Genomic DNA, 15,952 nt, shown 5'->3' with positions numbered 1-15,952 from the left:
TGAGCTTTCATAGAATGATAGAATCCCTGCAGTATGGAAACAGGCCATTAGACCCAATAAGTCCACACTGACTCTCCGAAGAGTATCCCACCATATCCATTCACCCACCCATTTCCCTTGACTAATGTGCCTAACCTACACATCCCTGTACCCTGTCAGGTGAATTAGCATAGCCAATTCACCTGACCTGCATGTACTATGGGAGGAAACCGCAGCACCTAGAGAAAACTTATGCGGGCACAGGGAGAATGTGCAAATTCCGCACACTCAGTCACCCGAGCCTAAAGTCAAATCTGGGTCCTGGCACTGTGAGGCAGCAGTGCTAACCACTGAGCCACCATGCATCCCATTTATGAATCCCATACACAAAACATAATATAGGGATGAATGGAAAATTAGTAGCTTTATCGTATGTTGGTTACCTACTTGGTGATTAATGCAGAGCATAGGTTGAGGGGTTTGGGGCAGAGAGAACATGAAATCCAATTTTAAAAATAAGAGGATCGGCAAAATAATGGTGATTCCAATTGAATTCAAAACAAAAACCAGTTTATGGATCATGTGGCTATAATCAATGATTATTGCAAAATGGAAACATCCAGGTCGGACTGAGAAATAGAAGCTTAAATTCCAACACTATAAGGTCATGAGTTACAGGAGCAGAACTAGGACGTTCAGCACAATGAGTCCATTCTGCCTTTTGATCATGGCCGATATGTTTCTCAATCATATTCTCCTACCTTCTCCCTGTAATCCTTGGTCCCCTTATGACTCAAGAACCTACCCATCTTTGTCTTAAAGATACTGAGTGACTTGGCCTCCACAACCTTTTGTGGCAATCAATTTCACAGATTCACCATCCTCTGGCTAAAGAAATTCCTCCTCATCCCATTCCAAAGGGCCATGCTTTTACTCTTGAGGCTGTGCTCTGGGGTCCTGGTCGCTTCTAAAAGTGAAAACATCTTCTCCATGTCCATTCTCTCCGAGCCTCTCAGTATTTTATAAGTTTCAGTGAGATCCTATCATCATCCTTCTAAACTGCATCAAGTAGAGAACCAGAGTCCTCAATCATTCCTCATATGACAAGCCCTTCATACCTGGGATTATTCTTATGAACCTTCTCTGAACCCCCTCCAAGGCCAGCATATCCTTTGTTAGATATGGAGCCCAAAACTGCTCACAATATGCCAAATGCAGTCTGACCAGAGCTTTGTACAGCCATAGGAGTACATTCCAACCCTCCTGAAATGAATCCTAACATCGCATTTGCCTTCCCATCTGCCAACTGAACCCACAAGTTAACCGGAAGAAAATCCTGAATTCGAACGCCTAAGTCCCTTTGTGGTTCAGATTTCTGAAGGTTTGCCCCACTTAGAAAATTACACTTTTCCACATTGTATTTCATCTACCACTTCTTTGCCCACTCCCTTGGTCTGTCCCTATCCTTCTGTAGTCTCCCTGCTCCCTCAACTCGTCCACCTATCTTTGTGTCATCTGCAAACATATCAACAATGCACTCAGTTCCTTTGTTCAGATTGTTAATGTATAATGTGAATAGTTGTGGCCCCAACACTGACCCCTGTGGAACTCCACTAACCAGTGGCTGCCATGGCAGTAGCAGTACAATGGAAAATAACGCCAGTCTGCCATTGTCTATCAATGTAAGGCCTGCCCCATGCTACGAAATAGTAACATTATTAAAATATCAGTGTGCCCCTATATAGATGCTGTAGTAACATGTGGCAGGAAGTTTGAAGAGCACAATGCAAGATCAGTTGTGGGAGTGAAGCCCAGAAAAGTTTAAAGGGAAAATTAAAGCTGCTTTTTGTTAATGTTCCTAACAGTGCAACTGGCTACTTTGCATAGTTAATTTAATCCTTCGACAATGATTTACTTTTCTCAAGTACAGTAATCAAGTCTTACTAATCCCTAAGTGGAGGCCATACTAGCTCTGTTTGGCCTATTGGGATCATAATTGATAGGTTCCATTCATATTCCTGAGCACCCACAGGTATACTCACCAGTCAGCTCACCTAGCTCTTCCCTGTAGAAAGTTGGGATGTTGCATGAAGTAAAAAAAAAATTAAATCTGAGTGCTGCCTCAAATTTCAGATTCCATAAATTTCAGCCCCAGAGGGATGAGAATATTTTGAAAAAACACAGTGAAATTATGTCAAATGTGTGGCAAAGTGGTGTTTTGTTACTGTTTTGATTTTTATTTTCAAGATAACAATGATCAAATGATATTCCATTTTTACAGGATGTACCCATGGTTCAGTACCATTTCCATCGACGCACAGAAAGGTTGGTGTCTGATGTCCTTCTTCATATACAATTTTGAGTTCTGTGGCCTAGATCTGCTAGTACTGGAGTGAGGATAGATTAAACTTAAGTTGCTATTACTCTTTAGGTCTCATCGGAAATCCTGAAGTATGTACAAATGCTGTAACTGCTCAGGGAGTTTAAATTTCTGATGGGGCTATTGTGCTACCCTGAACACCATGCAAATGTGTTTTACAGACCTCACTATTGAAAACATGGGTCCAGATCGTCTGATGGCCAATTGGTCATTGGAGCAGCACAGATGCGTGTTGCATGTCAGGAGCTTAGAATCCCCGATGCAGCACATTTTATGGGAATTGCAGGAAATTGAAGATTTAATCGGGCATTTGCCCTGCATCTGGAGCCACACACACACCAAAACTACACTTCTCCTGACCCCTTACAGCCTGGGACCCTGACAGCCACAATCCCCTCCCACCAACTAAATTTCCCCACCATCACCCCAGAACCTATTGGCCTAAAGCCCCACTGGCATGAAGCCTCACTGGTCCAGACAACATCCCCACACCACCTCCAAACACTCCAACACTTCCCTGGCACCTTACCCACCTGAAGCCATACATGCACTGTAACTCCTCACGGATCTGCTACCCTAACCCCACATTTACCTTGCATATTACTTACTCGTAGCCCATGTCAAAGTCTGACAATGTTACTGGACACTTAAATCTCAGGGTGACCGATTGCTACAAGAGGAAGCATGGATTGCCCTGCCTAGATTATCCTGCACTACGAGGGTATATTGGTGATTTTAGCTAAACTCCCCATTTCTGAAGGAGCTAGGACTGAAATATTCTAGGAGAAAGTGAGGACTGCAGATGCTGGAGATCAGAGCTGAAAATGTGTTGCTGGAAAAGCGCAGCAGGTCAGGCAGCATTCAAGGAGCAGGAGAATCGACGTTTCGGGCATGAGCCCTTCTTCAGGAATTCCTGAAGAAGGGCTCATGCCCGAAACGTCCTATTCTCCTGCTCCTTGGATGCTGCCTGACCTGCGCTTTTCCAGCAACACATTTTCAGGGCTGAAATCTTAGCTGGAATAGCAGAGTCCAGTACTAATACATAAAATATGAGAAGAGTGGCAATCTGACTACGATTGCCACTCCTTGGAATATTCAAGACATGGACTACATGCAGGTCTATTACATTGATGTTTACCCTGAAAGAAAAACACAGTTTAATTTTTGGTGTAACTCAGTAATTGAAAGTGTGACTCAACACATCATACCACACACATAGCATTCCCATTCCACACCCCAACTACCCTTAAGATTCCTCTACCCAATTAGATCCATGAAGTTGCCGGTCTGACCCAATTTGCTCCCTGAAACATGACCAAGTTTTCTTCTCGACTTAATAATCTGTGAACTAACTATACCTCCTCACCAAACCTGACCATGGCCCTCAACGCGATCACCAGTCCCCCCCCAACCCAACAGTCCATCTCCCAACAGACTCACCACAATTATCTTTGACAACGATACACGTTCCCACTCAATCTTTCAGTTACTCACCTGCTTCCTCACTCAGCCACTGAAAACCATTGACACCTTTAAAAATGTACAGCTGATGTGGGGCATGTCCTCTGTGCTGCTCCTGTTTGTGTGTCCTGTCCTACAACCATCAGTGTCCTAAGTGGGTGTTATATTAATCCAAATCAGAAGTTCTGATAGAAGAGTGCAAAAAGAGTAAGTGTGCAAAACTCTCTGTGGGCTGCACCACCGCTGAACAGAAAATCTGGGCCACTTTCTCAAAAGACAATTTTCCTGATATCACTGTGAAAGCCATCTATTTTCATCTGTGGATTTCTGAAGTTTTGGAACACTAGCTCTGAGATTGTGCTAGTAATAGTGTGAGTGAAGGAATTGTTTACATATTTGTTATGGACCAGGTCAGATCACCACAAACATTTCAAGAAGGTAGCCCAGACCATAACTTTTCTAGTTGTTTTAAGCAGGTGAAAAGTGTATGTGCCAGGAGTGATGCAGTTGGCCCCCACCACGGATTTATAAACAAAACGGAATTTATTTAAACACGAACAAAAGTAAACCGAATTTAGAAAAATGTAACTATTTGAAAATTCAGTCAACTTTATCCCAACTTAATGATGCTATTTCAAATACTTGCAATATCTCCATAAATGCCCCCATAGCAAAAAAGGTAAATTCAAACACAGCTTCTTATAGGAGAGATGCTAGAGAGAGAGAGGTGGCTGGAATCAGCATGGGGCTGTTTCTTTGGGTCCAGCAGCTTCTCTGGGTTTCCAGTTAAACCTTGACCAGTAGCTGGAAAACGGCCAGACTGCTAAAACCAATCTAAACCAGAGAAAAGCTAAGCTGGGAGAACTGCCCGTTTCCCTTTCATTGTACAAGTGTTTCTTTTAAACTTAAAAGCTTCTTCAAGTAGATAAATCCAGACTTATCAGAACCTCTGTATTTACAACCTCTCTGGAAAAAAATACCCAAGGATAACATTACCTTGTTAAAGGAGCAGCATCGTCACACCTCCCCCTTAAAAAATGAACCATCAATATTGAAAGATTGCTTAATTTTAAAACCTCTTAATCTTACACTGTTAGTCCACCAAAACACACACGCATATTATATTCACTGTAAATATGTAAACATGCACCACTATATCCTGGTTGTCCATTTAGTCTTGCCACCGAATATCACCATTTTACATCCAAGTCTCGACAATGTGTTGGCAATCACGTTTTCTCATCCTGCCACATGCACAAATTTCAAATTGAATGGCTATAACCACAAGCGCCGTTTAAACAGTCTGGATTTTTTGTCCTTAAATTTCTCCACAAGCCTCAATGGGTTATGATCAGTATACGTGATTGTGTCAGATATACACTACTGGTAAATAAACATTGAAATGTTGTAATGCCAACACCAAGTCTTGTTCTCAACTGTCAAATATTTCTGTTGATGAATGTTCAGTTTCCTGGAGAAATACCCAATAGGTCTTTCTATCTTCCTTGTCTTCCTCTGACACCCACACCAATTGCATCAATGGCCACCTCGAAAGCCCTTGCATAATTAAGTGTGGGTAATATTGAGGCAGTGATTAACAGAACTTTCAGGCTGTCAAATGCCTTCTGACAGTATGCTGCCCACTGAAACCTCTTGCCTTTCTTTAGTAATTCAGTGAGTGGAGCAGCCACACTGCTAAAGTTTGGTACAAATTTCCAATAAAATCCCAGGAACCGTAGTACTGCTCTTTTTGTCGATGGTATGGGAAACTCCCCAATTACCTTTGTTTTTGCATTCCATAGAGCCATTTGTCCATGTCCAATAACATAGCCCAGGAAGGTGACTTGGACTTTGGCAAATTCACTTTTAACCAGGTTTATCACTAAGCCTGCCTCCCGAAGTCAATCAAACAATAATAATAAATGTTGCAAATGTTCTTTTCATCTGTGACTAAAAATCGCCAGGTCATCAATATGTATGACACAATTGGGTAATCCAGAAATGACCTTATTGTTTGGTCTTTGAAATGTGGTGGGCGCATTTTCATACCAAACAGGCTTGACTTTAAATTGATACAGTCCACTCGGCATTACGAAAGCCGAAATTATCTTCGCTCTTTCTGACGAAGGTGCCCTGCCAGTATCCTCTGAGCAAGTCCATCTTAGAAATATAAGTTGCTTGTCCCACCTTTTCAACATAGTCTTCCAAACATGGAATCGGATACGCATCAAATTTTGTAACTGCATTGACTTTGCGATAGTCCACACATAACCGTTGGGTACCATCTGATTTTGGCACTATTACTATGAGTGAGCTCCAGTCACTGTAACACAATTGGATTATGACATCTTAGAGCATGTGTTCAATCTCCTTTTGAATCTCCTGTGCCAACTTTAGAGGGTTATGTCTATAAGGATGTTGCTTAATCGGAACAGCATCTCCTATACTTGTACCTTGCATAATTAGAATAGTATCTCTCCGCGTATTTCCATGTACCTCCCCATGTGTTATTAATAACTCTTTCCGGTCATTTCAATTTTCCTCTGGAAGTTAACACAATAATTTGTCCCAATTTTTGACAACTTCCTCATTGCCCAATTTAATTTGGGGAATGTCCAATTCAGAATCTTCTGAACTTGGTTCTTCCCTCTGTTGTAATCAATAACACATTCTCCTCTTGTTTTCCTTCTCTGTCAAAATACCTTTTGAGCATATTGACATGACACACTCCATGACATTTCTTTCTGTCTGGAGTCCTTATCAAATAGTTCACCTCACTCAATCTCCTTTCAATTTGATGGGGTCCACTAAACCTTGCTTTTAGAGGTTCACCTATCACTGGAAGTAACACTAACACCTTAGCCCCAATAGCAAAATTGCAAGTTTTTGATTTCTTGTCTACTTCCCGTTTCATTGTATGCTGTGGTGCTTTTAAATGCTGTCCAGCCAACTCCCCTGCTCTATTTAATCATTCCATAAATTCTGACTCATAGTCCAAATATGTGGTCTCTGAATTATGACTTACCAATTTCTCCTTACTCAATTTTAGTGGTCCTCTTACTTCTTGCCCCAAAACTGATTCAAATGAACTGAATTTGGTCGATTCATTTGGTACATCACTGATGGCAAAAAGTACAAACGGAATTCCTTTATTCCAGTCATCTGGATCATCTTGACTATAAGCCCTCAACATGGTCTTTAATGTCTGATGCCACCTTTCTAGCACTCCCTGCTGTTCTGGATGGTGTGCAGTAGATTTGAATTGTTTTATTCCTAAGCTGTCCATAACTTCCACGAATAATTTTGATGTGAAGTTTGACCCTTGATCTGATTGTATCACCATGGGTAGTCCATATCTAGTGAAAGATTTGAGTAACTCCTCTTCAATCCTTTTAGCTGTGATATTGCATAATGGAATGGCCTCTGGAAATCTAATGGACACATCCATTATTGTTACCAAATACTGATTCCCACATTTGTTTTAGGCATCCTATGCAATCAATTAAGACTCTTGTAAAATGTTCCTCACATGCAGGAAGAGGTATTAAAGGTGCAGGTTTTATTACTGCCTGTGGTTTTACAATTACCTGACGTGTATGGCATGTCTGACAAAATTCAACCACATCCTTGTTCAGGCCAGTAAAAATGTTTTTGTATTTTAGCTTAGGTTTTTCTTACCTCTAAGTGACTTCCTACTAGTAGTTCATGTGATACCCACAACACCTCCTTTCTACAACCCACTGGCAATACGACTTAATGAACTTCTGCCCATTTCTCATCTGCCTGAATGTATGATGGTCTTCATTTCCTCATTAAGACATCATTTTTAAGATAGTATACTGGGATACATCTAGATTCTTTTTCCGTGTATTTTTTTTTATTCAATTGGTTTAGTTTTTTTAACTTTCTGCTGTAAGTCAGTTAAGTTCTCTGAACTACAGATGTCTGCTTTGTCATCTATCTGCTCCTGGTTTGTCTCAACCATTTGATCAAGCAGGATCCCTGCGTGCTCCACTTCAACTTCCTTATCTGTACTCTTTGATCTGTCCTGTTTCAACTGGTGACTTTGTGACCTCGTTACCACACAGGAAAAATCCCAGGATATGCTTCCTGCAATAGTTCAGTTGGCTGAGTTTCCATTGGCATTTTAACCACAGTAAGCAGCACTCCCACCTCTGAACCAACTAAATTATTAGCAAGGGCAAATTGTATTCCAGGAGCTCAGAGTTTGTCCAGTACTCCTACCACAACTTCTCCACTCTTCACTGGAACACTCTTACCTCACTCTACACAATTGACCACTTCTTGTCTCAACATGAATTCCCAGTACTAGCACTTCTTCTAGCAATAGTCCTTCAGAAATATATATTGCCTCATCTTTCAATATCAAAGATTGAAAGGATCCTGTATATCCTAATATTGTAACCTCTTTACCTGCTGCTCCCAGCCTATGCAAGTAAACTTTACCTTTGCAAGTATATGGTTTAAGAAGATCTGACACTTCCTCCTTAACCAACATCTGACTAGCTTGTACATTCTGGTGCAGCTTTTTAGCCTCCACTCCAATAAAACTCACTGGCTTATCCTGCTTTCCTACACCTGGATTCCTCATGCTTTTCTTAACCCACCAACACTGTGATTTCATGTGGCTTACTTTATTGCAGTGAAAACACCGAAGCTTTTTAACTTCTCTTTCCCCTTCAAGGGTTTCCTTTTTACCCTGTGGTAAGGTATTCTTATGATCTTCACCAAGATCTACCTTTCCCTTACCATGTGAGGATTTCTCTTTCCCCAGTTTCTATCCCTCACTGGTTGAAACTGATGTTGGACGCCAAACTTTGATTTATGAACCAACTCATAATCATCAGCTGCCAATCTTGTTGTTTTATTTCTTTGCTCTTCCACATGAGTTCTCACTACCTCAGGAAGTGAATTTCTAAACTCTTCCAAAATAGTTGTCTCTCTAAGAGCGTCATAGGTTTGGTCTATTTTTAATGCCCTTATTCACCTATCAAAATTACTTTGTATGATCCTTTCAAATTCAATGTAGGTTTGACTAGGGTCCCTCCTTAGCTTCCTGAAATGTTGTTTGTAGGCTTCTGGCACAAGCTCATATGCACTTAAGAGGGCTTTCTTCACCACCTTATACGCCCAATACCTCCTCTGATAGTGATGCAAATACCTCACTAGCTCTACCTACAAGTTTTGTTTGGATCAACAAAACCCACATGGTCACTGGCCATTGCATTTGTTTAGCCACCTTTCCAAATGAGATGAAAAAGATTTCCACATCCTTCTCATCAAATTTAGACAATGTGTGAATATATAAAGGGTGGCACATTGGCTCAGTGGTTAGCACTGCTGCCTTACAACGCCAGGGACCCGAGTTTGATTCCAGCCTCAGGCAACTGTCCGTGTGCAGTTTGCACATTCTCCCTGCATGGGTTTCCTCCAGGTACTCTGGTTTCCTCCCACAGTCCAAAGATGTACAGGTTAGGTGGATGGGCCATGTTAAATTGCCCTTGGTGTTCTGGGATGTACATTAGCCTTGGGAAATACAGGATGACTGGATAGAGGGATAGGTCTGGGTGGGATTCTCTTTGGAGGGTCAATGTGGACTTGTTGGGCCAAATGGCCTGTTTCCACACTTTAGGCATTCTATGGTATTCTATTTTATTCTTTGGTATTTCAACAGATCCTCACCAGGCCTTTGGCTACTGTGGGTTTGCTCATCCTCACTCTCTTCCTCATCAAGCTTACCTTCAGCCTTCATCTCCATCCTTTTAAGCTGATGTTCCTGTCTAAGTACTATTTTCTGAAGTTCAACCTCTCTCTCTTTCGTCTTTTCCTCCCTCTCTTCTTTTTTTTTGCTAAAGAGATTCATTCTTTTTCTCTTTCCTCTGTTTTTAATCATAATTCAAACAGTTTCATTTCTGTTGCTCTCCCCCCGCCATCTCTAAAGATTCTGATGGCGTTTCCATCAAATGTAGATGCTGAGCTATTGCTGTAATTATCTCTCCTCTCCTCACGGAAGGAGGCAGCTCCAACGCCAGCTTGACTGTCAATGCCAGCAACTTTTACTTGTTCACCTTTTGCAAAAAACCCCAAAGTCACATCTTCCAGCCCCAGAAAACTCTTGGTAACTAAAACAGCCATTGCTATCCCATGCACTGTTTAATCCAACCAAAATCAACACCCTAGAACAAAAAAACACTCACACCTTCCACTCGCTGCCTTCAAGTCCAACAATCTTCATCCCAGTTTGGAACTATAGAACAAATCCCTCAAAGAGCCCCCAATCTGGACCGGGCCAGACACCCTCAAAACATTTCAAGAAGGTAGCCCTGACCCTGATTTTTCTTGTTGTTTTAAGCAGGTGTGTAGTGGATATTCTGGGAGTGATGCAGCTGGCCCAACCACTCAGTTTTAAACAGTACAAGATTTATTTATACACAAACAAAAGAAAACCGAATTTAGAATAACGTAACTATTTGAAAAGCCAATCAACTCTGTCACAACTTAATGATGCTGTTCCAAATACTTGCAACGTCCCATAAACACCCCCTTGCCAAAAAAAGTAAACACAGGTTTTTACAGGAGAGATGTCAGAGAGAGAGGGCGGTGGGGTGGGGGCAGGGGCGGTGGGGGGGGTGGGGTGGGGGGCGGCTGCAGGATCAGCATGGAGCTGTTTCTTTTGAGTCCTGCAGCTTCTCTAGGTTTCCAGCTAATACTTGACCAGCAGCTGCAAAACGGCCAGACTGCTAAAACCAAAACAAACCAGAGAAAAGCTGAGTTGGGAGAACTGGTCATTCCCCTTGCATTGTACAAGTGTTTCTTTATTAAATCTAAAATCTTCTTCAAGTGGATAAACCCAGATGTATCGGCATCTCTGTCTTTATGACCACTCTGGGAAAACAACAAAGACAACATAACCTTGTTAAAAGAGCAGCATCGTCACACATTCATAGATCAGTTGTTAGTTTTAAATCTGAGAGACAGAAGGTTTAGTTAAGCCAAAGTATTAAGAGCTATGGGCCAAATACAGCCAAATGGAGTTAGGCCACAGATTAGCCATGATCTCATTAAATGCCAGAACAGGTTTGAGGGGCTGAATGGCCTACTCATGTTTCTATATGAAAACCCTTTACCACAGTTTAGGGGAGGCGTTAACTATCTGTTGTTACATGCTGACATCTCCATCAAATTAGCCAAGTGACGTTTCATATGAACGTCTTAAACATTTATACACATTGACTCCTGAAACCCTGATATTTCAACATGCCATTGGTCAAACCATCACTACTTACCAGGCACAAGGCGTTGACTGTAAATAGTGTCCATTTTGACTGCAGATCAGATGAATCTCCTTGCAATTCCAATGTTTATTTTTCTAAGTCCAAACAACCAATCTACCTCCTCCACATACCCCACCTCCCCAAATGCACACACCTTTAACTGGCAGAGGTTGTACTCCTTTGTAAAAGCCATAAATAAACTAGCAGCACAGTTAAAAACTTGGTGTATCTAGTTCCTCCCTCATCTTTGATGTTATGGCTCTCGTTAGCCTAGAACATAATTTCAACGAGCACCCGAGTTACAAATCTTCTCACAAACTTTGAACATAATTTCAAGTCCTTTGTATGTCAACCACATGCCAAATATTTTTTGCATGTGATGATGATAAAGAAAACATAACGGAAATGCTCAGAACCTTTCTCTCAAATGCCTGGTTTTAAATTTGCTTCATTAAACGTATTCCATACTGCGCATTAACAGAAAATAATTTTTACTGTTTCAGAACAAAGTCACAGAAAAGGAGATTCGAGGAGGAATTAAATGAGAGAATGATTAGAGCTATTGATGGAATTAATTCACAAAAGTAAGTTTGCATTTCAGAAGATAAGTATTGCCTCGAAGGTAGAGGAGATGGACAGATTCATAATTTAAAATTTTAGAATTAAACATTGGTGTCAAACAACTTACTGTAAGTCTGTACCTGAGATGGTAAGCGTATCTTTGATAACTGTGTAGAAACTTTAATGCTGCCCATCTCATCATCTCTAATAATGAATTACATGGAAAAGTAAACATTAGTGTAAGAAGATGAAAAAGAAACTCATCACGGTGCGGCTGATTCTCAAATATGAGTGCACAATCATATAGCCATTTTCCCAACAGAGAGCATGTTTACACCATATAGAATCTATCCATCTGAGATCATTTACTTGTCCCTAAAATGAAGGGAGCACCTGAAATATTTTGTCTATGCCATACAAATTATGCAATGACTGTTGAGATCTGTATTCCTATAAAATCAATCACCATGGAAATTGTTACAGAATTTTGTACTCAATTGTGCATTGCTTTCTGCCCCCACCATTTTTCTGAAGCTAATGCAGGAATCAAATGGTGCCAGTTGAAGCCAATCTTCCAGTTCCTCTGATTCATAGTTCATTAAGTTCTACTGTGCTTAACAAAACATATTCTTCTGTGTAATTTTGTCTATCTCTGTTCCTGGATTGGCTGGCTCCACAAACACTGTGCGTCTAGTTGGTAGGTGAAATAAGCAAGATATGAAGTCCATGAGGATTAATGAGTTGCTAATAAATGGAAATTCGCAGATTATTTTAAATTCTGACTCACAACACAACAGGCAGTATGTTTCAAGGACCAACAGCACCAGTGGGCTTTTTCTCAGAGCACGAGGCTAATTTGAAAATTGTGGAGGTGTTGTCTGAGATTTTCTGGTCATTAATGTTGAGCAATGGAATATAGCTGTTATTGAAATTACCATTTTCTGATAAATCACCCATTGTGTGTAGTGTGTAGTGGTTAGAGACCTGACTCAGTGACTGAATTTAGAGTAATTTTAGGATTGGACTGATGGGAGTGTATATTGAATTGTTTTCTGTTAAAGTTGTGAATTATCTCTGTGCTTATGGATTGCTTTCTGGAAGTCATAGCAGTGTTGAAGCAAGGGAGATAGAGTAAAGGGTGGTGTGAGGACACTGTCTTGTTTGACACTTGTATTCTCCAAGGTAGGGAATATGTTAAATCTGTTGATAAGGAACATGGCTTGCATGTCATCATGAAGTAGGATGAGAATTGTGAGATATTTCTGAGCACAGCCAAATTTGAGGAAGATACTCCATAAACTTTCACGGTTGACAGAACAGAAAGCTCCTACAAGGTTGAAAAGGCTGTGTATAGTAATTGACGTTGTTTCTTGCTTTCTTTGTGGATTGACTGCACAGTAAAGATCTGTGATCCCTCTCAATGGGTAAAAACATACTGTGATTCTGGAAGGAACTCCTCAGCCATGTGAAGGAAGCATTTCACAGAAAGCAGGCACAGACTGCAACAACAGAGTCAGCTAAGAATCAATGAGAAAATGTTGCAGATACTGAGAGATCTGGATGTCTTCATAGAGTCAGACAGCTGTACGGCATGGAAACCGACCCTTCATTCATGCCAACCAGATATCCTAAATTAATCTAGTCCCACTTTGCCAGCACTTGGCCCATGTCCCTCTAAACCCTTCCTATTCATATATCCATCCAGATGCTGTTTACATCTTATAATTGTACCAGCCTCCATACATACACCACCCTCTGCATGAAGAAGTTGCTCCTTCAGTCCCATTTAAATCTTTTCCTCCTCTCACCTTAAACCTATGCCCTCTAGTTTTGGGCTCCCCTACCCCAGGGGAAAGATCTTGTCTATTCGCCTTATCCATACCCCTCATGATTTTATAAATTTTAATAAAATCATCCTTCAGCCCCAGGCTATTCAGCCTTTCAACATATTTTAAGCCCTCCAACCCTGGCAACATCTTTGTAAATCTTTTCTGGACCCTTTCAAGTTTCACAACATCCTGTAGCAGGGAGACCAGAATTGAATGCAGTATTCCAAAAGTGGCCTAACCAATGTCCTGTAGAGCCGCAACATGACCTCCCATCTCCTGCAGTCAATGCACTGATCATTAAAGGCAAACGTACCAAACGTCATCTTCTTTATCTTGTCTACCTGTGACTCCATGCATGAATTACAGAATTAAAAATCACACCATCTGATGAAGGAGCAGCTCTCCGAAAGCTAGTGATTCCAATTAAACCTGTTGGACTATAACCTGGTGTTGTGTGATTTTTAACTTTGTACACCCCAGTCCAACACCAACATCTCCAAATCATGAATCACAGAAAGTTATAATGCAATACAGCAAATAATTGTTAAGACAAATGAAATGGTCATTACTAAATGGGGAATAAAATATGAAAGTAGGGAAGCCAACGGTACAGAGGATTGTTGAGACCACACCTAATCTACTGTGTAAATGTTTGGTCTCCTTTTTTAAGGATGAATATTTTTGCATGAGAGGCAGTTCAAAGAAGCAATGCCAGTTTAATTCCTGTGGAAACAGTGAACAGGTTGTAGCTTACTCATTGAAGGTAAAAAAAAATGAGAGGTGATCATATTGAAACAAGATGACGAGGTGCTTGACTTGCTGGATGCTGAGATGATGTCTTCCCTTCATTGAATCCCTATAGTGTGGAAACAGGCCCCTCGCCCAACAAGTCCACACCGACCCTCCGAAGAGTAACCCACCCAGACCCATTCCCCTGTTACTCTACATTTACCCCTGACTAATGCACCTAACCCACACATCCCTGAATGCTATGGGCAATTTAGCATGGCCAATTCACCCAACCTGCACATCTTTGGATTGTGGGTGGAAACCGGAGCGCCCGGAGGAAACCCACGCAGGCTTAAGAATGTGCAAACTCCACACAGTCACTTAAGGCTGGAATCAAACCTGGGTCCCTGGCGCTGTGAGGCAGCAGGACTAATCACTGAGCCACCATGCCACCCTTTTGCTAATATCATCTTGTAACTGAGTCTACACTAAGAAACATGATTTCAGTATAAAGGGCCTCCCATTTAAGATAGGATTTAGGAGGATTTTGTTCTTTTAGAGGATTTTAATCTTTGGACAACCATATTATTCAACTCTGAGTTAGACAGATTTATGATCTGCAAGGGAGCCAAATGTGTTGGGGGAGTTAGGGTGACAGTCAGATCAGTCATCATGTGACTGAATCCTGAAACAGGCTGGTGAGATCAAATCGGGAGAAAGTGAGGACTGCAGATGCTGGAGGTTAGAGTCGAAAACTGTGGTGCTGGAAAATCACAGCCGGTCAGGCAGCATCCAAGAAGCAGTAGAGTCAATGTTTCAAGCACAAGCTTTTCATCAGGAATGAGGCTAGCCCAGCTCTTATGCTCAAAATATTGACTCTCTTGCTCCTCGGATGCTACCTGACTGGCTGTGCTTTTCCGGCACCACACTCTTCAACTTATGAGATCAAATTGCTTATTATTGCTCTTACTTCTTATGTTCAAAACCTAGAAATGCAGGAAACATTGAATGGATCTGGCAGAATCTGTGGAGAGTGAAATAGGGTTCATATTTTTGGAATCCAAAAGGGTCATATTGGTCTCAAAATCCAAAACTTCCTGATTTCAGATATCCAGTGTCTACAATATTTTGCTTATTCTTTAAAATGTTCTTGTACTCATGAGAAACTAAAAAGAGTCTAAAAGATTAAAAAAGACAAAAAGATTAATATTTCCAATTTTTTTTATGAACAAAACCATGTCACAGTTAATTAAAATACAGATAAGTGCAGGGTGGAACATTAAAGTCACACCATCCCTAGGAAAACATACTGTACAGTGTCTGAAAAGATTCATAAGTATCAGTTTCCCATCTGATTTTCACTCTCCTTGATGTCACATCAAGTGTGATGGCCTCCCAGCCTGGCGTGGTAGACTCTCAGCCCAGCATGGTGATCTCACAGTGCCCAGCATGGTGGTCTTTCAGCCAGGTATGGTGGTGTTTCGGCGATACGTGACAGTCTCTTGGCCCGACGTGGACTTTGGGTCTTGAGGTGATTCCGCAAAGTGTAGGCCCACCATGACTAAACGCTTAAGAAAGATGAGGCAAAAGTGAGGACTGCAGATGCTGGAGATCAGAGTCAAGATTAGAGTGGTGCTGGGAAAACACAGCAGGTTATGCAGCATCCGAGGAGCAGGAAAATCGACATTTTGGGCAGGAGCCCTTCATTAGCAATGAGG

The 15,952-nt window shown here is 41.3% G+C and overlaps 1 protein-coding gene across 2 annotated transcripts in view; it reads left to right on the top strand.

Annotated features, from left to right (window-relative positions):
- The window catches only part of LOC122549721 (adenylate cyclase type 2-like), a 625,439-nt gene that overhangs the window by 516,908 nt on the left and 92,579 nt on the right, over nucleotides 1-15,952 (top strand). For both annotated transcript variants that reach the window (XM_043689618.1, XM_043689619.1), the window contains 2 exons: nucleotides 2,261-2,304; nucleotides 11,619-11,699. In XM_043689618.1, coding sequence (XP_043545553.1) covers nucleotides 2,261-2,304; nucleotides 11,619-11,699 — 125 coding nt within the window. The remainder of the gene's footprint in view (nucleotides 1-2,260; nucleotides 2,305-11,618; nucleotides 11,700-15,952) is intronic.

The sequence above is a fragment of the Chiloscyllium plagiosum genome, chromosome 5, assembly GCF_004010195.1.
Source record: "Chiloscyllium plagiosum isolate BGI_BamShark_2017 chromosome 5, ASM401019v2, whole genome shotgun sequence".
Classification (NCBI taxonomy): Eukaryota; Metazoa; Chordata; class Chondrichthyes; order Orectolobiformes; family Hemiscylliidae; genus Chiloscyllium; species Chiloscyllium plagiosum.
This window is presented reverse-complemented; position numbering and strand designations above follow the sequence as displayed.